At 41.0% G+C, this 26,409-nt stretch overlaps 1 protein-coding gene and 1 pseudogene across 4 annotated transcripts in view; both read left to right on the top strand.

Annotated features, from left to right (window-relative positions):
- Window positions 1–26,409, top strand: part of esr2b (estrogen receptor 2b) — a 68,103-nt gene that overhangs the window by 36,085 nt on the left and 5,609 nt on the right. For all 3 annotated transcript variants that reach the window (XM_086274703.1, XM_086274701.1, XM_086274702.1), the window contains exon 8: window positions 1,027–1,210. In XM_086274703.1, coding sequence (XP_086130829.1) covers window positions 1,027–1,210 — 184 coding nt within the window. The remainder of the gene's footprint in view (window positions 1–1,026; window positions 1,211–26,409) is intronic.
- On the top strand, window positions 17,926–25,689 carry LOC147306390 (uncharacterized; annotated as a pseudogene). Its single transcript, XR_015126505.1, has 13 exons — window positions 17,926–18,133; window positions 18,511–18,542; window positions 18,760–19,038; window positions 19,360–19,463; window positions 19,578–19,840; window positions 19,945–20,135; window positions 20,224–20,342; window positions 20,378–20,382; window positions 20,470–20,567; window positions 20,770–20,828; window positions 20,942–21,082; window positions 21,357–21,474; window positions 21,854–25,689. The product of XR_015126505.1 is annotated as an uncharacterized LOC147306390 (transcript).

Below are 26,409 nucleotides of genomic sequence, written 5' to 3'. Positions count from 1 at the left end.
GGCTGATTGCAAAGAAATGATCGCACAGGCTGAGTACTAGTCCTGGAGTAAAGATGAGTTGAGGGTTCACCAGCATGTGAAAGACAGTGTAGATAAATAACTACAATGATCGCACAGGCTGAGTACTAGTCCTGGAGTAAAGATGAGTTGAGGGTTCACTAGCATGTGAAAGACAGTGTAGATAAATAACTAACAAGATCAAATGTCCAAATCACAACATCAACAGTCACCTCAAGGTTCTTTATATTGTAAGGTAAAGATCCTACTTTACTGCAGAGAAATCCCCAACAATCACATGGCCCCCTACGAGTGAGCACTTGGTGACAGTGGGAAGGAAAAACTCTCTTTTAGCAGGAAGAAACTTCCAGCAGAACCAGGCTCAGGGGGCTCAGGCTTGGGGTGGCCATCTGCCACCACAAATTGGGCGTGAAGCAGGGAAACAGTGCAAAGACACACTATGGATGAGAGCCAGAGCTCAGTAATAATGATTATATGCAAAGAGGTGAGGATAATATATATAGTATCAATAGGATTCAGACGGTACAGATCAGTTTTTACAAACGGGTTAGTGCTGAATGCTGAATGAACATTATCCTAGGTATAATTGTGACAGTACATGTACTCACTCAAGAAAGCTAAGATATTCAGTACTGGACAGCTTGCAATCCAGACCAGTGACCCAGTTAAAACATTTGTTGCATTATGAAATGGGAAATATGATGAGTTGCACACTTTTGCAGTGTTGTTGTAATGCAATGACAAAAATATGTTGCTGTCCCAGCAATTTTAAATATATTGCTGTTGTCAAATTCAAACGTGCCACATCTGATTTCTCAGTTTTAACCTATTCATATGCTTTCTCTATAAGTATATAGAGTATAAATGATGTGTATGTTATTGAATTCTGCTTCTATTTACGTCTCAAACAGCATCTAAACTTTTATGGTCGTGTGTAACTAAAGGGCACGTCTTTAAAAAAGGATCAGTGGTCTCAGTAATGACACGTAGCTTTGCTGTTTTTCACAGGTCTGTGCACGAGCTCCCCGCAGACTCCAGAAGAGCTGGAAAGCAGAAACAAACTGCTGCATCTCCTGGATTCTGTGATCGATGCGCTGGTCTGGGCCATCTCCAAACTGGGCCTATCCACCCAGCAGCAGACTCTGCGCCTTGGCCATCTCACCATGCTGCTCTCCCACATCCGGCACGTCAGGTACACACAGAACGGAGGGAGTATTATGTCTGATTTCCTCACATGCTCACAGTAATGCTCAGCAAGCATGTGCACAAAAACATATTTTTGCATGAAATTAAGTAAAAAGACTTACTAACTTTTCCAATCAAGTGTTCACCACAGACACTTCACAATGTTTGTGAAGCAAGTCTCTTAAATTTAATAATAACAAAATAAGGTCTGTTTTATATTGGTTTATTTTTGTTTTTACATCTCAGACATACCAGGTTCAGTTTATCCCCCAGAAGTGCTATATGCAGAATTTAATAAAGATGACTGGCATTAATATCTCAGCTACATTAAACCACAAGTAGGCGTGTGCTAATAAAATAGAGGATCATTTACAGAGAATACACGGCTAAAATGAAGAAATGTCTGCATGCATTGTGCACACTGGAACTTCCTCCTCATGTTCGGTGATAATAACTTTAACAGTAGACTGAAAGCTTCTGCAAAATCCTGCATTTGTTGCATTGATGTTTTGTGTTTACCTGTAACATCTCATTTTCTACACAAACTTTATGTAAATATTCATCACAGCCATGGATTTAGAGACAGAACAAATATTTGACCAGCCAGGCATAACATTATGACCACCTGCTTAATATTGTGTTGGTCCCCTTTTTGCTGCCAAAACACTAGACCACTGAAGGTGTCCTGTGGTATCTGACACCAAGATGCTAGAAATAGATCCTTTAAGTCCTCTAAGAGCAGCGGTCCCCAACCTTTTTTGCGCCACGGACCGGTTTATGTCCGACAATATTTTCACGGACCGGCCTTTAAGGTGTCGCGGATAAATACAACAAAGTAAAACCAGTACTGGTACCAAAAAAAGATGATTTATTCATAAGACACGGGAAAAGACCCAGGGAAACAGAGTTAACGATAAAAACCCTGAAAACCATAAATTTCACACCCGAGCCTCAACTCTGGTGGTCCTGTACCAAACGACTCACGGACCGGTACCGGTCCATGGCCCGGGGGCTGGGGACCTCTGCTCTAAGATGTGAGGTGGGGTCTCGGTGGATCAGATGTGTTTGTCCAGCAGATCCCACAAATGCTTGATTGGATTGAGATCTGGGAAAGTCAACACCTCAAACTAAATGTTGTGCTCCTCAAACTATTCCTGTACTATTTTTTGCCTTGTGGCCGAGCGCATTATCCTGCTGAAAAAGGCCACAGCAATCAGGGAATACCGTTACCATGAAAGGGTGTGCTTGGTCTGCAGCAATGCTTAGGTAGGTGGTACGTGTCAAAGTAGCATCCACATGGATGCCCCCCAGGTTTCTCTTCAGCACTGTAGCCAGGCTGACAAAAAGTCAGAGCTCTTTTGAGCCAACCATCCCTTTAACGTTAACTAGTAATGACTTCATGAACTTCTTCACAAATAAAATTTTTATCATTAGAGGAAAAATTACCAATAATCATCCCACAGATGTAATATTATCTACAGCTACTCTTAGTACCATTGATGTTAAGTTAGACTCTTTTTCTCCAATTGATCTTTCTGAGTTAACTTCAATAATTACTTCCTCCAAACCATCAACGTGTCTTTTAGACCCCATTCCTACAAAACTGCTCAAAGAAGTCCTGCCATTAATTAATTCTTCGATCTTAAATATGATCAACCTATCTCTAATGATCGGCTATGTACCACAGGCCTTCAAGCTGGCTGTAGTTAAACCTTTACTCAAAAAGCCATCTCTAGACCCAGCAGTCTTAACTAATTATAGGCCAATCTCCAACCTTCCTTTCCTATCAAAAATCCTTGAAAGAGTAGTTGTCAAACAGCTAACAGATCATCTGCAGAGGAATGGCTTATTGGAAGAGTTTCAGTCAGATTTCAGAGCTCATCACAGCACAGAAACAGCTTTAGTGAGGGTTACAAATGATCTTCTTATGGCCTCTGACAGTGAACTCATCTCTGTGCTTGTCCTGCTAGACCTTAGTGCAGCGTTCGATACTGTCGACCATAATATCCTATTAGAGCAATTAGAACATGCTGTAGGTATTACAGGTACTGCACTGCAGTGGTTTGTATCATATCTATCTAATAGACTCCAATTTGTGCATGTAAATGGGGAGTCCTCTTCACACACTGAGGTTAATTATGGTGTTCCACAGGGTTCAGTGCTAGGACCAATTCTGTTTACATTATACATGCTTCCCTTAGGCAGCATCATTTGAAGACATAGCATACATTTTCACTGCTATGCAGATGACACCCAGCTCTATCTGTCCATGAAGCCAGATAACACACACCAATTAGTTAAACTGCAGGAATGTCTTAAAGACATAAAGACCTGGATGGCCGCTAACTTTCTGCTTCTTAATTCAGATAAAACTGAGGTTATTGTACTCGGCCCTGACAAGCTTAGAAATATGGTATCTAACCAGATTCTTACTGTGGATGGCATTACCTTGGCCTCCAGTAACGCTGTGAGGAACCTTGGAGTCATTTTTGACCAGGATATGTCCTTCAACGCACATATTAAACAAATATGTAAGACTGCGTTCTTCCATTTGCGCAACATCTCTAAAATTAGAAATATCCTGTCTCAGAGTGACGCTGAAAAACTAGTTCATGCATTTATTACTTCCAGGCTGGACTACTGTAATTCATTATTATCAGGATGTCCAAAAAACTCACTGAAAAGCCTTCAGCTAATCCAAAATGCTGCAGCAAGAGTCCTGACAGGGACTAGAAAGAGAGAGCATATTTCTCCTGTTTTGGCTTCCCTTCATTGGCTTCCTGTTAAATCCAGAATTGAATTCAAAATCCTGCTCCTCACATACAAGGTCTTAAATAATCAGGCCCCATCTTATCTTAATGACCTTGTAGTACCATATCACCCTATTAGAGCACTTCGCTCTCGCTCTGCAGGCCTACTTGTTGTTCCTAGAGTATTTAAAAGTAGAATGGAGGGAGAGCCTTCAGTTTTCAGGCCCCTCTTCTGTGGAACCAGCTTCCAGTTTGGATTCGGGAGACAGACACTATCTCTACTTTTAAGATTAGGCTTAAAACTTTCCTTTTTGCTAAAGCATATAGTTAGGGCTGGACCAGGTGACCCTGAATCCTCCCTTAGTTATGCTGCAATAGACGTAGGCTGCCGGGGGATTCCCATGATGCATTGAGTTTTTCCTTTCCAGTCACCTTTCTCACTCACTATGTGTTAACCCTTTAAGACCTACCATAGAACCAAGTCCGCCAGAGCTTATATTATATTTTTACATGGTGTGGTGCCATTTTTGGGAGCATTTCAAGTTGCTATACATCAATACAACAATTATAGCCCAGATTTTAATAATATGTATTCATTAAGTGCATAGTAATTACATAAATTGCAAAAAAGTGCAATAAACTACAAAAAAAATGAAAATCGTTTTTGCTTTTTTAACATATATTTCTAGTTGGAGAAATTTAAGAGCCTTATCCCTCAAAACTGTAAATACAAAAAAGTTGCACAAAATAGTTTCCTACCACAGGAACTTTATTTTGAGTGTCTTCATAGTTTTATTTTTGAAATACACCAATTTTTATACACTGCAGGAAAAACGAAAATAAATATTATACTGCAAATTTGCAAAAAAGCAGCATATGCATCAAAATAAACTATTTCCAGCAATGCAATATGAGTCCTAAGCATCCCAGAAACGACACAGAAAGTCATAAAGTCAAACATAACTTTTAAAAAGACCAGTATAGGCCCTGAGGCCCTGATGGTAAAAAAGACTACATTTCCGCGAAAATGACGTCACTTCCGGTTTCGGGCAGGTAATGGCGGACATGCAAAAGTTCGCGCTGACGTCTATTCCAACGTAGGAAGTGTTATGAACAGCTGATCGGATCGGCAAAGCGTGTTTCTGGAATATTATGTTTTTGTTGCTGCAAGCGCTTTTTATGCAGTTTTTGCAAAGCTTTATGTGGAAGGAAACCGTGACCTAGGACAAGCTGATGGCATAAGATGTAAGTACAACTCCTCCGGTTTCATATGCAAAAAAAATTATTGCGCTAGCTTACGTGGTTGCAGAGCTACCGGGATTTAAAAATAGTTACGTAAAACAGAGCGTGCCCGCTCTGACCGGCTCTAAAGGGTTAATAGACCTCTCTGCATTGAATCATATCTGTTATTAACCTCTGTCTCTCTTCCACAGCATGTCTTTTATCCTGTCTTCCTTCTCTCACCCCAACCGGTCGCAGCAGATGGCTGCCCCTCCCTGAGCCTGGTTTTGCCGGAGGTTTCTTCCTGTTAAAAGGGAGTTTTTCCTTCCCACTGTCGCCAAAGTGCTTGCTCATAGGGGCTCATATGATTGTTGGGATTTTGTCTGTATCTATGAAGCGCCTTGAGGCGACTTTTGTTGTGATCTGGTGCTATATAAATAAAATTGAATTGAATTGAATGGATGGCAAAACCCAAGGTTTCCCACATTGCCCAAAAGCATCAAACTGCCACTCAGACTTGCCTTCTTCTCAGTGCACCCACGGTCCATGGTCCACTTCTGATGCTCACATTCCCACTGTTGGTGCTTTTGGGTGTCGACAGGGATCAGCATGGGCGCTCTGACTGGTCTGCAATTATTCAGTCCCATACCTATCAAATTGTGATACACTGTGTATTCTGACACCTTTCAATCCGAACCAGCTTGAACCTTTTGTAGAGTTTGAGTTACAGCAGCTCATCTGTTGGGTCGGACCACACAGACCAGTCTTCACTCCCCACTTGCATTGAGCCTTGGTTGTCAGTGACCCTGGCTGGTTCACTAATGTTCCTTCCTTGGACCACTTTTGATAGATACTGACCACTGCAGACTGGGAATATCCCACAAGAACTGCAGTATTAGAGATGCTCCAACCGAGTCAACCTTGTCAAATTTTCTGAAATCCTCAGACTTGCACATTTTTCCTGCTAACCCTAACCCTCTAACACATCAGCTCTGATGACTAAATGTTCACTTGCTCTCTGATATATACCACTCACTAACTGATGCTGATGGACATTAATTTCAAAGACTCTAAATAGGTTTGTGATTTGTAAGAACAGAATAATTATGTACTATTCGTTTACATTAGACTTGAATAGTTTGTAAAACCAGACAAGACAAGTTTGTAATGCTGTGCTGTCAGCAGAGATACATCTATGGAACTCCAAAGTGTTCAAAATTAAATAAATAAATAAGTCATGATGAAATAAATTACTAGGTGAATAAATAAGACACAGATATGTAATGTGAGAATGATATTGTGAAATAATTGAACACATTTTGAAAAAAAGCTCATTATTGTGAAATATATTGCATTCTGCTATATAAATTTACTTATTATTGTGAAATATTATTTCATGATCATTATTTTTCACAATAACAGAGATTATTCCTGAGGCATTTTATTTATTCCCAGCTGTTTTTAATCCAAAATGTCCTTTTTTCAAAGTCAGTCTTTATTTCAAAATCCCGTTTTTCCCAATGGCCTATTTATTTCATAATGCAACTTTTCAGCAGAATGACTTTGTCTGTCAATCAAGAAAGACAGGGCAGAGCCAGGTGTGTGATTGGTTGCCCCTTTGCTCAAACATAAGTAATCCGGTTGTTCAGTGATGACGCGACGAATCCTACTTCCTGTCCTAAAGTAGTCTGCGTTTAATATGGCTTTTGTGTTGTTAACATGTTTAATGTTATGTATTTTCTTCTATTTGATCTCAAAAAGCTTCTTCTTTTTTTTTTTTTTGCCTGTCCCATTTGAGAGTTGGGAGTTCGCCTTGTAATCGGAAGGTTGCCGGTTCGAGCCCCGGCTCGGACAGTCTCGGTCGTTGTGTCCTTGGGCAAGACACTTCACCCGTTGCCTACTGGTGGTGGTCAGAGGGCCCGGTGGCGCCAGTGTCCGGCAGCCTCGCCTCTGTCAGTGCGCCCCAGGGTGGCTGTGGCTACAATGTAGCTTGCCATCACCAGTGTGTGAATGTGTGTGTGAATGGGTGGATGACTGGATATGTAAAGCGCTTTGGGGTCCTTAGGGACTAGTAAAGCGCTATATAAATACAGGCCATTTACCATTTGGTTCTTTAGCCATCAGAATTGTTGTCTGAAGACCAACAAGGATACCCAATGGATTTACTTTGCCAAATGGATCATCGTGGCATTGCCGTATTGGTCCATTTGGTGACCTTTGTTTTTATTATTTATTATATTTTATTTTCAGATGTTACAGACGGGACAGACATGAGTGAGGGATAGGAAAGGGAGAGAGAAAGAGGAAGGAAAAGAAAAACAGAAGGGGAGAGGGACAGTGAGAAAGGGGGGGAGAAAAAAAATCTCCTGGATCACCTGTTGAGAGAAGAAGAATAGAAAACAAGCAAAAACAAACCAAAGCAACATACTAAACACAACACCATCGCATTAATCTAGCTAAGTGTAAACAGCAGTAAATACTAAATATTCAATGTTGTTGTGCAGCACGCAGGGCAGATAGCGCACAATGTGTTTTGGAGTAGCAGCCAAGAAAGGTGTAATTTAAGTCTACGAGCAGTGAACATCCGTGTGCATACCTGTGTGGATCAGCGCGCTTGTATTCAAATGGTTTCCACATGTAATGGTCTGCAAGAGGATGTAGCGAGCCATAGCCCCGTCCCGCAGGGCATGAAGCAGGCATGGAGGAGATCCAGGCCCCAGACATCCAGAGGCCTCAGAGTGCGAGAGCCCAAAGAGAACCACCGGAGGGGCATCCGTGCCACCCTCATGGGAAGGGCTGAGGATCCCCAGACGAGGCGTCACCCAGGAGCCACCGAGCAGAAGCTAGAGGTGGCTGCACCGGCGTGCCCGCCGGCTCTGCCGGCAGCCAGCTGTGCCAGAGTGAACCGAGCCGCAGGCCCGGAGGCCCGAGGGCCCCCTGCACCCCGGAGGAGGCCTGACCGAGCAACAGGCGCCAGGCCCCGCCAGGTAGCCACCGGGAGTGAGCCGGTACATACCTGAGTGCCCAGCCCCGGACACCAAGAACCACCAATGCACCGACCCCTGAGGGCATCAGTCACTGGCAGGGAGTGTGGTGAGGGGAGATAGGCCTTGGAGGGCCTGGGAGTTCCCAGAGAGATTGAGTCTAAGACCCGACCTGACATATAGACACAGACAAACAGGCACACACAGACACAAACATACATTCCCACCCTCATGCACACATATACAAACACTCAGCACTCACCCAACGTAAGGATTGACATAAATGGACATGTACACACAATCACACTCCCCAAACATACTCTATACCCCGGGTCCAGGTACCCTCGCCCCCAGAGGGGGAAACAGAACCCAGACCCAAGAGATGTTACCCTTCCCCCCCGGGGTGGAGGCAAGCAGACCGTCCCAGGCTCCACAGCAGCAGGGAGGCCAATCGGACAGCTAACATCTCCTCCCAGCCCCCTTGCCCCAATGGCTAGCAGAGAACGGGGGAGTGTGAAGACCCCATACCTCCCTCCTCCTGCTCATGTGTAGTGTTGCTGCGTGTTGTTCTAAAGTGCATTTAAAACAAGGGAGAGCATGGTGCTGCTGCCAGAGAGCAGCAGGTGTTAGCACGGCCCCTCCCGAGAACCCTCAATGTCTACATGGATTTAAAATTGAGAGCTGGGCACCAGCGCCAGAGGTAGGTTTGAGTACACAGACCGTCCACTGGACGCCGTTAACGTGCCCACCCTCAAGGCCCTATATATATGTGTGTGTTATGAGAGTGTAAGTAATGTGGATGTCTAAGTTGTGAGATAAAATTGAGGCACAGGTGGCCAGAAGGGGACAGAGGGGGGGAATGTCTCCCCTGCACCCTTGTGACACAGGTAGAGACTCCAAGGCCCTACCTGTGTGGGTGAGTGTGGTGGAGCGGGAAGAGGGAGGTAGCCGGGGATGGGGAGGAAAAGGAGGGAGGGGAGGATGCCCCTCCCTAGGGCCAGCTCCCCCGCTGACTCCAGTAGGCACTCCCGTCCTCTGGTACCCACCAAGGCAAGGGAGCCCAGGTCCATCCAGACCGGGGCCTACGGTAGCACTGCCAAGCCCCACAGGACCCGGGGCAGCCCACCCTACCCCACCGCAGAGGAAACTGTACCCACCCCAACATTCAATCGTCTCCCAGACTACACAAGACAACAGACACCCAGGTTAAGTTTATTCTCCACCTCTCCTATGTCTCTCCCCCACCTGCAGAGTGGACTCCTGCAAGGATGGAACAACCTCCCAGCACGGAGGCGAAGCACCCCCGAACCCCAAACTCCCACGCCTGCCCCGGATCCACTCAGGGGCAGCCAGGCCACCAGGCCAGTAACCTACGTCCACCAGTACAGACCATCCTCCAGCCCCCCTGCACGCAGCCACAAGGAGAACAACCTCTAAGAGCGACCAGAGCCACTAACCAGGTTATGAACACAACCCCTGGGTTAAGCCCTCCAGGGATAATGTCTCTAGGGGTCCTCCAGGCGCCCTAAGCCCATCCCAACTCCATATCAACCACAGTAGCTAAGGCGGGACCAAACCACGACCCCCTACCCCCGCTAGGTGATGGAGCCGATCAAAGGAGCCCAGAGGGATTGATCTAATGTGGTGGCAGAGGCTATATCGAGACTAATGTGATCTATTAGAAGGTTTCTATATTGGCTAGAATTAAGATTATTTTTATTTTTCCAGTTCATGAGGACCGTTTTCTTGGCGATGCATAGGGCAGTAAAAACCATGTGGACTGTATTAGTTTCTGTAGTGACTAGAGATGGACCGATCCGATATTACGTATCGGTATCGGTCCGATACTGACCTAAATTACTGGATCGGATATCGGAGAAAAATAAAAAATGTAATCCGATCCATTAAATATCAGGAAAGCACCTCGCAAAACTTGCAACACGCCGAACGTTAGCACGTCGGAGCAGTATGCATCACGTGATAGAGCGGCTGTGGCTTGCGGGACCTGTCGGTGGTCTGGATAGCATGTGGAGCTTCGCTAGGAACCTGGCATTTCATCTCCGATAAAGTTATCCCCGAGAGAAGTAAAGCAAGTGTGTAAGTCCATCTCTGAATGTTTGTAAAGCATTCCTGCGTTAAGCTTAACGAGCGACTGCCTCTCGCTCTCCGGCTGCTACTTCAATCGTGAAACTGATCAGCTGATCGGCTTTTCTGTCGGGAGTCCGTCTCTCTTGTTTGTTTTTGGCCCACTTTGCACCAGAAAGAGGAAACCAGCGGCTGAACAACAGCAGCATGTTTAAGCTTGATCAGCTGTTGTTAGAATGTATTTAATATTACTTTCTACTCGAGGATCTTTTTCTACATAGCTGACGCTGGTAACTGTGCAGGGGCGGATCTAGCAAAGTTTAGCTAGGGGGGCCGATAGGGCATTAACAGGGGAAAAGGGGGCACAAAGACATACTTTTCTTTCTTATTCTGATTTAAAATGTCGAGCTTTTAATAAATAATTATCTGACACCCAAAGTTTTAATTTGATGTAAAATGAATAGAAGTCAATTACTGTACATAGTGACTATTAAGTCTAATATATATACCCTAGTAAGCTATAGTACTTTTTCCTTTGGGAAGGTACCATCTGTGCAGTCTGCAATTTTGTTGAAGAAAGATGTTGAATCTATTTAATATTTCTTGAAAAATAATTGATTTCTGTGCATTTTTTTTCACACTGCATCAAATTAAGGTTGATTACGTCGATTAAGCATCATGAGGTGGAGCGTGAGGGGTGGTTCCCTATTTTTTATTTATTTTTGTTGTTGCTGGGAGTTGGAACCCTATTAGTTAGGTTGCTTAATATTTACGTTAAGTACTCTTTAAAATACCAGAATAGGGAGGATGGTGTAGGTTTAAGTTTATTAGATTGATCAGTATTGCTGAACTATGAAATATTTTTTTTGTATACAGGTATAACAGAATAGCTTTAGTGTAGTTGTTGTTTTAAACTTGAGTATGAACTTGCAGACTTGCAAAATGCAGCAAGATATTTTAAAAAACAGTTTTGTTGATTAAAAAACACTATATCGGATTCATATCGGTATCGGCAGATATCCAAATTTATGATATCGGTATCGGTATCGGACATAAAAAAGTGGTATCGTGCCAACTCTAGTAGTGACCTCATCCTGTTTCCCCAACAAGCATACTAAAGGGTAGGTTGGAATTTTACATTTCAGACACTTTGATAAGTCTTCACATATCTCGCGCCAAAACTTCTGCACTGGTGGACAGAACCAAAGAGCGTGAATGTAATTGTCTGGTGTATTGCCTTGACAGTGTGAGCAGTTGTTGGAAGATGTAAAGCCCATCTTGAACATCCTATGACCTGTATAGTGCACTCTATGTAGTATTTTGTATTGTATTAATTGCAGACTGGGATTTTTAATCAATTTAAAGGTTTTTAAGCATACCTGAGACCAGAAGTTTTGGTCTAAGCTGACCGATAAATCTGCTTCCCACTTTGCAATAGGAAGGGATATTGATTCATCTGTTTTAGAAAGTGTTCTGTATATTTTAGATAATAATTTGGGGGATTTAAGAGTAAGGAAATGTGCCGCACTTGGTGGTGTTTGTAATTCAACTTGACTGAGGTTAAATTTCTTTTTTACTATGGATTTAATTTGTTGATATTCTAAAAATCTTTTCTTGTTGATCCCATATTGTGCAACTAGTCTGTCAAATGGAATAAATTCTGTTCCCTCTAATATTTGTTCTAAGTATTTAATTCCTTTACAACTCCATTTTGGGAAATTAATCATATTATTGTTTTATAATATGTCAGTGTTATTCCAGATAGGTGTACGTTTGCATGGGATTAATGAAGACTCCGTTATTTTTAGAAACTCCCACCATGCTGTCAGAGAAAAGCTGATGTTGATACTTTTAAAGCATTCACGTCTTTTGATGTTTGAGATAATAAATGGTAGGCCTGAAATCTCTAGATCCTTGCATAGTGCCTGTTCAACATCTAGCCAGGGCTCATCTAAGAAGGTATGTTTTAACCATTCTGAGATGAACTGAAGCCTGTTGGCTAAGAAGTATTGGTGAAAATTAGGCAGATCTAATCCTCCTCTATCCTTGGTTCTTTGTAGCGTTTGTAAGCTGATACGCGGGGGTTTATCTTTCCAAAGGAATTTGGAAATATATGAATCCAGAGATCTGAACCAATCTTGTGATGGTTTGTGAGGGATCATCAAAAATAAGTAATTTATTTTTGGCAAGATCATCATTTTTATAGTGGCGACCCTTCCCATGAGTGATATGGGTAGAGATTTCCATCTAGTCAGATCGCCTTCTACTTTCTTTAGAAGTGGGATGTGGTTTAATTTAGTTAAGTCTGAAAGCTTAGGAGAAACATTAATACCTAAATATTTAATATTTCCAGACTGTAATGGGGCAGAGGAAGAATTATGGAAGGAGCAGTTGATGGGAAGAACTGTAGATTTTGGCCAGTTAATTGAATAATCTGAAACTCTTGAAAACCAGTTTATTAGAGTAATTACCTCAGAGAGGTTGGTTTGTGTGTTTTGCAGAAAAAGCAACACATCATCCGCATAGAGACTGATTTTATGTTCTATGCTCTTACATTTTACGCCCTTAATTGTTGTAGCCTGTCTAAATGCTGCTGCTAGAGGTTCGATAAAAATTGCAAAAAGTGAAGGGGAGAGTGGGCATCCCTGTCTGGTGCCCCTCAGGAGACAGAAGCTGGAGGATGTCTGGTCATTTGTTCTGATACGAGCTGTTGGGGAATTGTATAATATTCTTATCCAGTTTATGAAAGAGTTTCCAAAACCAAATTTGTGTAAAGTTGCGAATAAAAATTTCCAATTAACTCTGTCAAATGCTTTTTCTGCATCTAGAGATAATATTATGGTTTCGATGTTTTTATTGTATGAGTAGTCTATTAAATTAAGTAATCTACGAGTGTTTGTTGAGGAGTGCTGACCTTTTATGAAACCAGTTTGGTCAGGATGAATTAAGAGGGGGGTTATTTTCTCTAATCTCTTTGAGAGAGCTTTGCAGATTATTTTAAGGTCTACATTTAAAAGAGAAATTGGACGATAGCTTGAGGGAAATAAAGGGTCTTTGCCTGGTTTTAGCAGGAGACTAATGTTGGCAGAATTCATATTTGGTGGTAGTCTGCCCTTTTCCTCGATTTCCTGCAACATGCTGTGGAATACTGGTGCCAAAATTGTCCAGAATTCTTTGTAGAATTCTGCAGGGAAGCCGTCTGGACCTGGAGCCTTATTATTGGGCATACTTATCAGGGCTTCCTGGAGTTCACCTGGCGTCAGTGGCGAATCCAGTGCCATTGCTTGACTGTCTAGTAATTTTGGAAGAGTTACGTTGTCAAGAAACAAATCAATTTCATTTTTAGATGGGTTTATTTGTGGTAAATATAAAGTTTCATAGAAATCCCTAAAAATGTTGTTTATTCTTCCAGGGTCATATATTGTGTTCCCCGATAAATCTTTAGCAGCACATATAGTTGTTTTTTCTTTCTTTATTTTTAACTGGTTAGCTAGAAATCGACCTGATTTGTTACTGTGTTCAAAATTCTGCAAGCGAAGTCTTTGTATAAGGAATTGTGTTTTTTTATTAATAATTTCATTTAATTCTAGTTTTGTTTTGCGTATTTTGTTCAATGTTTCCTGATCTTGGTCGCACGCGTAGGCTTCTTCTAGTGATTTGATGGTTTTTTCTAATTCCTGAATATTTTTGTTTTCTTCTTTCTTTTTGTGTGATGAGAAAGAAATTATTTTACCTCTCATCACAGCTTTCCCTCCTTCCCATAGAACAGAAGCAGATATTCCGGGAGTGTCATTAAAGTCTAAATATGAAGTCCATTCCTTTTTAAAATATTTAATAAAGTCTTCGTCTTTAAGCAGTGATGTATTAAATCTCCAGTTTTTACTTGGCGTAGTATTATTCTTGTGCATTAGTGTTAAAGATACAGGAGCATGATCGCTGACAGCTATAGGATGAATCTCAGTGTCTGAAATGTCACTCAGCAGTGAGCTGCTGACCAAAAAATAATCCAGACAAGAGTAGGAGTGATGAACATGTGAGAAAAAAGTATATTCCTTACTGTTGGGGTGAAGGGAGCGCCATGCATCGCGAAGGCCAAAGTCGCTCATATACTGTTTGATTATATTTGTGGATTGCCAATTGCGCTGAGTTCCTGTTGTGTTGAGCCTATCCATTTCTTCATTTAGTCCAAGGTTGAGGTCGCCGCCAAGAATGAGTGTGCAATCGAGGTGTTCAGAGAGTGCACTAAAAAATCCGTGGAAGAATGAGGGTTCATCAACATTTGGACCATATATACTTACAATACATAATTTTTTGTTCAATATTGATAGTTTAATAATTAGAAATCTACCCTCTGGATCTATAACTGTATCGAGTACTGTAAAATTAACATTTTTATGTATTAAAATTGCTACTCTCCTTTGTCTAGAATTATAACAGGCTGCAAACACGTTAGGAAACTCAGGTGTTTTAAGTTCGTTTAAACCTGTGACAGGTCTGTGAGTTTCTTGTAATAAAACAACATCTGCCTGTAGTTTTTTAAGCTGGTTAAATATTTTTAACCTCTTTCCTCTGGTGCCAGCTCCATTTACATTCCATGTGACAAACCTCAGCATGCCCATAATTGTGTGTGTATGTCTAATGATGTATGCTGGGTGTTTCGTTTAGACAGGTGGAGAGAATGTGGAAACATCACTTGTTTGTAAATAGAAAGAGAAAAAAAAGTGTGGTGAGAGGCACCGTAAGTCTGACTATGTGTGTGAATATTCACTAATATGAACATGCGTGGCTTGCTTATGTGTCCTGCAAGTCTGTGCGTGCTGTGAGGCTGTTGTGAATGTGCTGCCGTTGAGCGGATGTGTTTGCGTGATCGTGGTGTGAAAATATGGAGAAATAGAGGGTGCTGTTTGTAGGTGAGTGGGGAAGTAGGTGATCACAGCAGTGAAAGACAAGAGAAAGAAAGAAACCACATGAACTGTGAGCAACAACAACAAAAAAGAAACGAAACGGAAACATTCCAATTAAAGTAATGACGGAGGGTGACGGTGTTATATCTGCTATGACATCATATTGATATTACTAGGTTAAACCCATGTTAAAGGAGAAAGTGTGAATGAATAAGAAAAGAGTGTAGCGGGTTCTTATCTGGAGTGCAGTCAATATAACCACGGTGTGGTGCCGGGGTCGCGGTAGAGCTGTCCGTCCACGTAGAGCCGGTCCACGGCGATGACAGCATGGGAGCCTTTCTGGATGAAGCTACGTCGAACTGGGAACAGGACCTTGCGTCGTTCCAGGATCTCTTTGGGGAACTGGTCGTTCACGCTGAAGTCCGTTCCTTTCAGCTCTCTGCCGCGACTCTTCACCTGTTCCTTCTGTTTGAATTGACCGAATTTGGCCACAATAGGTCGTGGTCTCCCGGTCCGCGACCTCACGCCCCCCAAGCAATGCACTCTATCGAAGTCGATGTTCTTTACGGTGTCCTCCGGCAGCTTCAGGTGGATTTTAATGAAGCTTTTCACCGTTGCCTCCGCGTCCTCTCCGGCAGATTCTGGAATACCAGAAAACACAAGATTATCTCTCATGCTACAGGCTTGTAGATCGATAACGGACTCTTTTATTTTTTTATTTTCAATGTTTAGCTGGGTCACGTTATCAGTGAGAGATTTGACCGACTCCCGTAGCGTGGCATTTTCAGCGGCAAGCGTTTCCACCTGCTGCTGGCTGAATTCCAGGGATTCTCTCAGAGATTTAAATTCCCAGTGTAAAATCTCCACCAGGGACAGCCTCGCATCGAAACTGGACAATCGCTTGTCGATTGACTCCAGGATGTCTGCGATGTCTTTGCCGGCAGGCGATGTTGTACCGGGAGAGTCTGATGGGCGACATCTCTTCGATGACGGTGTCTCAATTTTGGCCGGGGAAGATGCACTCTGGGCCTTCTTCATTACTAAATCTTGAAAACAGCGGTCGATGTAACCTTGGAGAGCGTCTAAACTCTCCCCGTTGTCCTCCAGGGTGTTAGAGATGATAGGACAGATGTTGTTAGTTATATGACAGTTGATTAGTATATTTGGTAATACTGAAGCTTGAAAAAAACTTTGTTAAACTCTATGCTACCATTCGCTTTTTTTCCGCCAAATCTCCGGCGTCTGACGTCACCTACAACATGGGTCGCTTACCTTACCCGTCACTTACCCTATCTCAAAAAGCTTCTAAAACAGTCAGTGATCACTGTTGACCTCCCTTGGCTTTTATTATTATTATCATTTATTTAAGCCAGTGTTGCCAACTTAGCGACTTTGTCGCTATATTTAGCGAGTTTTCAGACCCCTTAGCGACTTTTTTTCTAAAATAAGTCGCTAAAAAAAGACATGAAAGCGCGTATCGCTTTTACTCTCAACAAGCAGCGGGTGCTGTAATGCAGTCAGTTCTTCTTTTACTCTTATGCTGTTTTGTCCATCACAAGGTTTAAAACTACTTATAAACACACTCACAAAGTAACTCCACCAGAGTGCCAATTTTGGGTCACTTTTACTGGTCCAAGCCCGGGTAAAGGAGCAGGGTTGGAATTGTGACATTAAAAAACCAATAATTGCTAAAAGAAATTTAATTTGTAGTTCTAAATAAACTCTAAATGCATTTAGGACGTTTTTACTCACTTTATGTCTCTTCCACGATGTTATTTCTCTCTCCAACAACATAGGTTACAATTGGATTAGCATGACCAATTATGCAAATTAGGCGATGACGTCATTTAGCGACTTCTAGCGACTTTTAGGACAACCAATAGCGATTTTCCTTACTGAGGAGTTGGCAACACTGATTTAAGCTCAGTTTTTAAAACCTTAGGATGTAGCTACAGCCCATCCCATGCAGCAGTATATGAATGACTAACCTCGTATTGTGGATGGATTATCGCAGTTGTTCTCCTGGCTGAAGTTTGGTCCTTTTACAGCATCCTGCCATGCGATTACATTTGTTCCTGACCACCGAGAACACTCACGTTAACTTTTATCGAGTGGAAAAAAAAGTTAGCTTGTTTATATTATGCAGCTATGTACAACTACATAGCTGTGTCGTAGCGGTCACGTAGCACATCATTATATCCCACAAGAGCAGTGGCTGCAGCCAGACCCTTCTCCATTATATACCAGCTAGCCAAACTTCAGTAACCCTACAAACGTCACTGCTGTTTAGTTTTCTGTCTTCATTTATGTTGGAAGTGATAACAGAGCTGTACGTTTTAATTTGTTTCCAAAACCCCGCAGTCAGGACATGCTATATTGTATTTAGATAGAAGCTAGCGAGCTAACTCCCTGCTAACTTCTAACTCCGTTAAATGTCATAAATTCCGTTTTCATGGATGCCTGTTAGTTAAACTCAATTGTTACACCTGGTAGAACAGAACGCTGATCATTTTATTAAAGATGAAAGACTTTAGACAGTTTTTCAACTCTCAGTAATGCCATAGTGATCATTTGATATATGGACCTGCAGCGGAGTTTAGGTCCAGACACGGCTAGTGACGTCAGACTGAACAATTGGATAGTACATGAAGTGTCGATTTAAGCCTAATGCTGCAGTGCGTCTCCTACGCAGACGGCGGCAGTGGCTCGAAATAAAGTAAAGGCACCAACAAGTGTAAAACACTGGGCGCGAATAACGTTTAGGTGCTTGTGAAGGGCATGGCTGCAGGAGACAAGTCCGTTTCTGAGTTACTCAGAGAAGTTGCTAACCGCTTAGATTGTACGACTTCACCTCAGTCTGAGAGAGTGTTGCAGCAGCGTACTGGAGATGAAGCGGTCCCTGGTCCAAGTTCTCATCAAAACAGCACAATGTTAACGTTAGCAAACGCTATCACAGCTAGCTCCACTCCACGAAACACTGTTCAGGGTAAGTAACGATGTTATTACTGCTTGGTTAGTCTGTCTGCCAAAAATGAGCTTTTTAATCAGTTCAGTCACAAATTTTTTTATACTGTTTTTATCATAGCAAAGAACTTAATAAATTAGGTAAGAGAAGATAATCGTCTTCTGGGTTAATGTCTGTATCACTGTTTACATTGTTGCGGGTAATAGTTAAATCATGACGTTTTAAAGTGTCTTATTTTCTCTGCTAATATGGAAGTCAAGTAATCTATGTGAATGAAAATAAAGCAATTCTAGTTCAATGTAGTGATTTTGTAAGCGGGTATAATACTTGCAAATTAAGTAGCAATTAATCTAAGCTTTTAGAATGTTTTCTATAATATTGTTTTTCCCTTTTTAAAGCTGAAGTCGCAAGACTGTTTGCCCCTTACAGAGTGAGGCCTTCCTCAGCGCCACTTTCATCTCTGACCTCGCATTCTTCCAAGAAAGCATGCCGCTCCATTTACACACACCTTCTTCTGTTTACATGATCATATGTCAGACACAGTGCCAGCTTCTGTCAGTCTGCCCCAGGGCAGCTGTGGCTACAATTGTAGCTTGCCTCCACCAGTGTGTGAATGTGAGAGTGAATGAATAGTGGTATTGTAAAAGCGCTTTGGGTGCCTTGAAAAGCGCTATATAAATCCAATCCATTATTATTATGACCCAGAAGTGGTCAAGGCAAAGATTGAGGATACCTTCCCTCAGCTAAAAGACACAGGAGGGTTTGAACTGCTGAGAATCTCTGGTACAACACGAAGCTGTAACCTGTGCACAATCCCAAGCCCAGACACTGGATATACAGTGCGATATCTCCGCAGTCCATTGAGTGGAATTGGACAAGCTTTGATCTATATAAGGCCACTGCAGAAAAGTATTGATTTGGAAGGCGTGAGTAATGACTAGGGTCAGAATATGTTATTTGCATGTATTAATAAACTAGTTCAAATGGCTAGCTAAGCTCAACTATGTGTCAAATCACTTTAGCTGTCAGCTGGTTAGAAACATGACTGCATATGAGTAATAATGGTTCTGAATGTGTATGTAAGCAATTGTTAGAAAAGGTTTAGAAGGAGATATGTAATTTTGTGTTTACAATTTGTTTCTGCTTCTCACGTTGGCAAATGCGATTGCAGAACTGTCAAAATATTTTTTATCACAGTATGCACCAAATGTATATATATATATTTTTTATCTCCATATTCTCTGTAGAGCCTGACAACCCTCCAGCAACAAGGACCCCCCACAAAATGCCTGAATTGTGACATTAACATTCCTTTAAATAAAATGAAAAACAACATCACTAAATCCACAAGGTAAGGAACATCTTTGATTTTCTATATATTTTAGTATATAGTGTGGAAACTAAGTAAGTCCACTTTATATATATTGGTGATGGATGTTGAAATCTCTGCCAATCCCTCTCACAGTTCATTGAGTGGTCCTGAACCTCAGTCTGTTACTGAAAGTCAGGCTAGGCAGACTCGTAGTACAACAGCAAGGTCAGAGGTCCCATCCTGTAGCAACAGTGATGCCTGGAATCTGTCCTGCGGGGTAGAGGAACCAGATAGTATCATCTTGGAATCCACCATAACCTCAGCAAGAGCAGAGCAATCGTCAGGTGATATGGTGGTAGTGCAGGAAGATGCATCTCATCAAGATGAAGAAAAGTCACTTCTAGGGGAAAAACCAGGTAGTCACAGGAATTAAGTTAGGAAGATACCAGATAAATGGCAAAAAATACATATATTTTATTTCCTTTGATTCATGTGATCCATGCAAATGTGTACCTTTCAGAGTGGAAATGTGAACAAGATGCAACCAGAGCAGCCTGGCTCTATAAGTCCGAGTTACTTTCAAAGTATGAGACCAGAAAGGCAGTAGTCCTGCAAATGGACTTGCGGGAAAGTATTGTGGATCAACACTTATCTCCCTCTACAAAGCTCCAAAGGTAGAGTGGGCGGGCCCTGTCAGCTGCAAACTGGAAGGTATTTTTTCTGTATTGTGAAAACATTAGAAATCCAGTGACTGACTAATCCGAAACTTCACAAGTTTTTTTCTTCTTCTTCCTTTTAGGGGATGTTGCTGTTGGAGAAGGGGTGAAGAGATTCTTCTTCTCAAAGGCAGTTTCTCTAGTACAGTCTGGTTTGCATTTGAATTTTGGTATGTATGAAACTAGACTGGGCACATGTATAGTGGATTAAATAAGAGAATATTTCATCATGTAAAGAAAATGTATTTGTTATGTAAATGAGTTAATTGTGTTAAAATTACTGCCTGGATTTCTCATACTCACCATAACCTAGATGTACTCTTTTCAAGGAACACAGATCTTACAAGACTGTTTGACGGTGAGCCAGAACACTTGACTCCATCCACTTCTCAGACCTTGCTTGAGAATGACATGTTTTTGGTGGCAGGTAAGAAAGTTATGTACAGAAATAAGAGGAATAGTAATTTAAAATAATACATGTGCAGCACTAAAGGAAAAAGCATTACTTGTGTTACATTATCCTAACTGTAACCATAAAGATGAAAAATAGATTGAATACAGTTACAAAACTGTTTGTCTTTACCCCCATGCAATGTTAGGCTTAGTGAATTTATTATGTTTGATCTTAGGAAGAATAATGGGACATTCATTCATTCATGGTGGACCATGTGTGTCTGGTATAAGTCCTGCAATTTGAAATGCTTTATCAGTACAGTGGATGTTCTTTAAGTATTTAACATTTAAAGTGTGTTTTACTTTACGGACTCACACTTCAGTTTTGGTTTGGTCTCACTGTTGTAGGTCATAACACGAACAAGCCGTCAAGTCAAGCAGCTGAGGAAAGGGCTTCAGGAGACCATGGTATGGCCGCTTCTGACAGATAGATCAGACATCATTCCTCTTTTCTTACCAAGGGACTCAGAGACTGCTCCCTGTTGTGAGGTAAAGTCAGGTCACATCTTTTAACATCTGAACAGTAAAGGTATTTGGTTAATTTATGAAGGATGAACATTAATTGTTGACACAAAACATCAATATACTATTTTGTATGCTTGGGCTAGTCGAACAGCTGGGTTACATTTAATAAAAATACACCTAATGTTGCTGACGCTCTTAAGACTACAAGATAAGTAAAGATATAAAATGATAAATTAAGCTTATTTTATCTTGTTGCATTTCAGAGAAAAAATTAACCAAGGTGAACTATTTTATGCAGTCTATTCTAGAAAGGATAGTGTGGCCTGCCACAGAAGATGAAGATGAGGAGGAAGAGGAATGCTCTCTTGAGGATAAATGCAGAGTGGCAGGCTACCTTTGGTCCTTCATTGAAAATGGTAAGTCTGCTGCGATAGGTATTTTGCTATTGGTTTTCTCTGATTATACTTTGGTAAATTACATACAGTCCAGTGATCTCGGGTCATTAACAAAGTACACTATAGTATAATTTAGTTTTCTTATTTGCTCCATACTGCCTCCATGCAATACATAAAAAACAGAGTGGTGGCATTATCAGTTGCATTATAATTGTATATAACTACTTTTAGCTTTGTTACCAAAAAAATTATCTATGACAGCTACAACAGCAATTTGAGTGGGGCAAAAATGTCTTGTGCTCTTTATGTAATTGTTCATCTTTTATGGTATTTCTCCATAAAAGACTCAAAATAATGAATATAGGATGTCATTATAGTTTAAAACAATCTTCTGTTGCAGCGTCTTGTGCACAACGAAAAGCCCTCATCAAGTTTTGGACAGGATGGGAAGTCTTGCCGAGAGAAATGACTGTGGAAGTGGTCAACAGTAGTCTTCCACCTGTTTTGAAGTACTACGTCTTCCTGCACACTACTGTACCTATGAGTCATTTCTAATGGACATTCAGGTGTGTCTCAACTCTACTGACTCAGGTTTTGGTCTGGTTTAGGATTGATTCCATAACCACATGGTAAGATTAGACCATTTTTCTTTCTTGCATCACATTACTGTACTCGGTGTTCAAAGAAACGGACAATCTAGTGAGTTCTAGTTCCTTTAATACACTTGACAGTGTAAAATACACAGTACAGGTGAGCATTTATTGCTTTTTGTCAGTTTATATTAAAAAGAGTTCAGAAAACAAAATTATATTATTATATATTTATAATATATATTATATTATAAATTACACAGTATGTTTATTTTATTCTCGCTACTGGAAAACTTATTTGCATTAAGATGTTATACTACTTTACCGTGTGCATTGTATTAAATCTGCTCAGAGTTGACATGTACTGTACATCCAAGAAATGAATATCAAATCAAATCACTTATTTTATTGTCACTTATTTTTATTATTATTATTAAAGTGACAGCTGTGTAAAACAAATCCTGTTTTATAGCCACTCACTGTTTTGTTGAAAATGAAATCGGTTATGCTGTTTTGAGTCAGTATTAGCTACAAAGCCATAGATGTAGAAACTTAAAAAAGGGGTGTGAACATATTGCACCTGCTTACTTTGAAGAGTTAAGGTGTGGTATCAAACATAAGTTTGAGTGACTGAACAGTTTCACAGTAGGTATCCAAAGCTTGACTGAGTGAAACCCTGTTGTTTGGTAGCACAGCAAGCTCTCGTTCACTCAGTGCACGTGGGAGCTGAATCTCAGGAATGGTGATCTCATTTGATGGGCGGTGATTATGTGGTCCTGTCCAGTCCACACCATAATCCTCATCAACCTGAAAGACCATGCACATGTTTTAAATCTAAACTGAAGAGGTGATTCCTGCAGCTGTTCCTAGATGGACTTATTGAGTCTGTCAGGGCCTATGTGAGTTTCTTAGGCATAATTATTCATTCACCCATTCTAGGTCAGGATTGGTTCTCTTCAGGTATAACAAATTTAACTTTGTTTAAAGTATTGCCATCTATACCTGACAGATTGAATAAAAGGAGAGAATGGCTTGAAAGACATTTTCACTTACAGGAGAAATATTTGGTACACCAACTCGAACAGTAGAAATAAACTCATCTCAACTACAGATAGTAGAGTTTTACATAGAAGAACAAATACGGATCAAATAGTCATGTACCTGTGACAAATCTTGTCCCTCCTTTCTGTGCAGCAACCAGAGTTGCAGAGGTGAATGGTTGTTTGCTGTTCTGAGTCCGTGCTGATTCCATGCTTCCTGGAATGACTGAAGATGATGTTGAATGTGATGCAAAAAGCATCTGTGCAGTGCAAACAAGTCAATTTCTTCACCAGGGTTGAGCAGTCCTTGAATCTCCAGCTGGGTGAAGATTGTGTAGAAAAGGTCAAGGACGTTTTCATATACATCCCTCCACAGGCGCTCAATGCTATAAGACACAGTGAGGGAAATTGTTCATTTATGGTTTTTCAGGCATTCCTACGTCAACAGCCTTCCAAGTCAATTATTAGTGTAGTGTTAATGTGCTGTGAAACCAGTCAATTATGCTCAGAAACCATTTGTTTTATTACAATTGCATGTGTGAAAACAATGTAAGACAGGCCATCAATTTACTTGTCCTTACCGCTGGTGTGAGAGTTCCTGTTCTCCCCCATTGTCTGCACCATGAAATGTGCAACCTTCACATTTTCCCCTCCTTTGTCTGACCTGGAAAAAAAGTAGAGAAGTTTTGATCCGAGTCAGTGAGAGTAACAATCTGAATATAACTACTGTCCAATACAGAGTTTTTTGGCATACTGTATTTGTTAAACACCTCTTACCGGACGGTATGCCATATTGTCTGATTGCTGACAAGAAACCATCAAAAACTGTTGTAACTTTGTTGTTGGTGGCAGCTTTAAGGTAGACAATTAACCTCGAAAAACCATCTATCCCACCATGGACAACAAATCTCCATCTGACAAGGCAGAATTAAAAAAAACAAAACAAGAAAAAACATTGTCATGTCCCCAGTTACATACAAGCAAGACCAATATTTCAGTTCCATATAAAGTGACAACATGTTATAACAGGAATGTAAAAGAAATAATAGAAGGGAAACTTAAACACTTTACAGAAAGATCTGTAGTGCAAGGAATCACATGCATAATGTAAAGCCTCAGACATGACTATAGCAAATCCTGTAAATGGCCTTATATGACAGCATTTAAGATGACATTTACAAATTCAAGGCTTCATTTTACAATTTTATACATGCATCCTGTTACTTCAATGGAATTGGGAAAAGGTGATGCAAGCACTGACCAAATTAGTTTATGATTTCCATCGATATGCCAAAGGTGATTTGGTGCTGGTACACTGTACTGACGACGCCTTGCAGTCTAAATAGATAACCGTGGCATCATGACCCCTTCTGGATTGACTCGTCTCATTGAATCCATCAGTCGAAATCCTGATTAACAAACAGATCATGTCTTAGTACTACCAACTACAAAAAGACTGTATTGTAAACACTGTAATGCTTATGAGACAGATCTTCATTGCTTCAGGTAAGTATCCAGGTGCTGTACAGATTTACTGAGGAGAGGGAATCGTGTACAAACTGGTTCAAACAAGAACATAACTGCATAACAGTGATACGAACATGCCTAGTCATTTTTGATGCCTACATTATAATATCACATCATGGCTACACTGACACATGCTTTCTGGGTGTTTGGATATTCAAACAATATCAGCTTACTTTGAATGTGTATGCCTCTGGATCGTAGATGTCCCATCATCATTCTGCAGCCGGCATTTGGGTAATGACGCTGAATGTCCAGCACTTTTGCATCCAAGTCCTCATTCCCAATAGAAGAATACCTATCAGATTTTCTGCACATAATTTTTTTTTTTTTAGTATAACAGCAAGTCTCAACAAAACAATGTATTCTTGTTTTAGCTTTACTGAAGACACCAGAGAAAGTATGATATTTAAAATGCTGCTGTAATAGACAAAACCATTTCAATAAACTTGCTATTTAACATCAACTTTGTTATGTGTTATCAGAGAACAATTAGCTGCAAACAGCAATGAAACATTCAACTATGTACTATTTAAAGCACTAATGACCCTGCTGTCTACCAAGATGTGATAAGTAAGTAGACTGTGGAAAGCTGGTGGGTCTACTCTGTGTAAAAGGTTCCTACAGGTTCCAGTGCCCCCAGTCTCCGAGTTAACACACTCTAACAGCTAACACTGCGCCGGCTAAACGTGTCTCAACAACGAGATGGCGCCGATAGCTTTAGCCGTAGCTGCCCCACTTATTTTAGACATTCACAATAAAAAAGTAAGCGATAATATTTCAATATCAAACGTCATAATTAAGGTCAATATCTAAATAATGCTGTGTACAGACTCACACAGGTGTTAAATTACAGCATAAACTTACTTCAGACATTCCTTTCGACAATGCTGTCATCGATGCTAACATCTTGAAGAGCAATTATAATCCCAAGCATTTCAGAAACATCATCTAAACGACTCAAAACAGTATCTACAGGTAAATGATCCCTCTCTATCTGATCTCCTAAAATGAGCAGAATTGACTGAAGTTCACACCAGACCGCCATCTATGGGCTCAAAATGTGGTCATAAATATTTTGTACTTGTTAAAAAGATTTGTATGTGTAAAAGAGATTTGTGTGTGGACTTAGCCCAAAAAAACCCTGCAAGTTACAAGTACGAATTTTGACTCTATTTTCCTTCCTTTCATCTGATTGGTCAATGTCATGTCAATCACAAATGTAACAATCCAATCAGAGAACAGATGGGTTTGGCTGTCGGAGGGGCGCTTTTTTGAACTGCAGGTCCTTGAAGGGTGATACAGTTTGAAGCTGGAGGATCTCTATATAAATATCCGATAGCAGTTAGGTCCCCTAACTTTCAGCAGCTGTTGAAAGGATAAAGTTGTGCTATATCAGTGGTTAGAAATACCATTATTACTTTAGGATTAGTTTAACACAAAGTCAGGGCTGACCCAGGACCATTGCTGTGAGTCACAGTGCGCAGCATAAAAGTCCATTCACATGGGACGCAGGATGTGCTGCTAATGCTAACTGCTAACTAAAAGCAAAGGATCCAGAATTTGTTACGCTGGCTGCTGGGCTCTGTGGGTTTTTGCAGCAGCTCTACCTGTACTAGATGCACCTGCTCCTTGTCTTTTCTATCTCTGACTTTATGTCCTCTACAAGAGTTTCTGTTTTTTTTTTGCTGGTTCTTCAAATGTTCAATAAAAACATGTATGCTAATTCATAACGAAGAAAGCTTTGTAATGAAGACTGTCATTTCCAAAACACTGCCCGCCCCCACCCCGTGGTCCGCAGC

This window comes from Aulonocara sp. 'chitande type north' Nkhata Bay, linkage group LG19 (assembly GCF_057382095.1).
Source record: "Aulonocara sp. 'chitande type north' Nkhata Bay isolate Kocher_YH1m ecotype deep benthic linkage group LG19, A_spYH_male_GT1.1, whole genome shotgun sequence".
In the NCBI taxonomy this organism is placed as follows: domain Eukaryota; kingdom Metazoa; phylum Chordata; class Actinopteri; order Cichliformes; family Cichlidae; genus Aulonocara; species Aulonocara sp. 'chitande type north' Nkhata Bay.
This window is presented reverse-complemented; position numbering and strand designations above follow the sequence as displayed.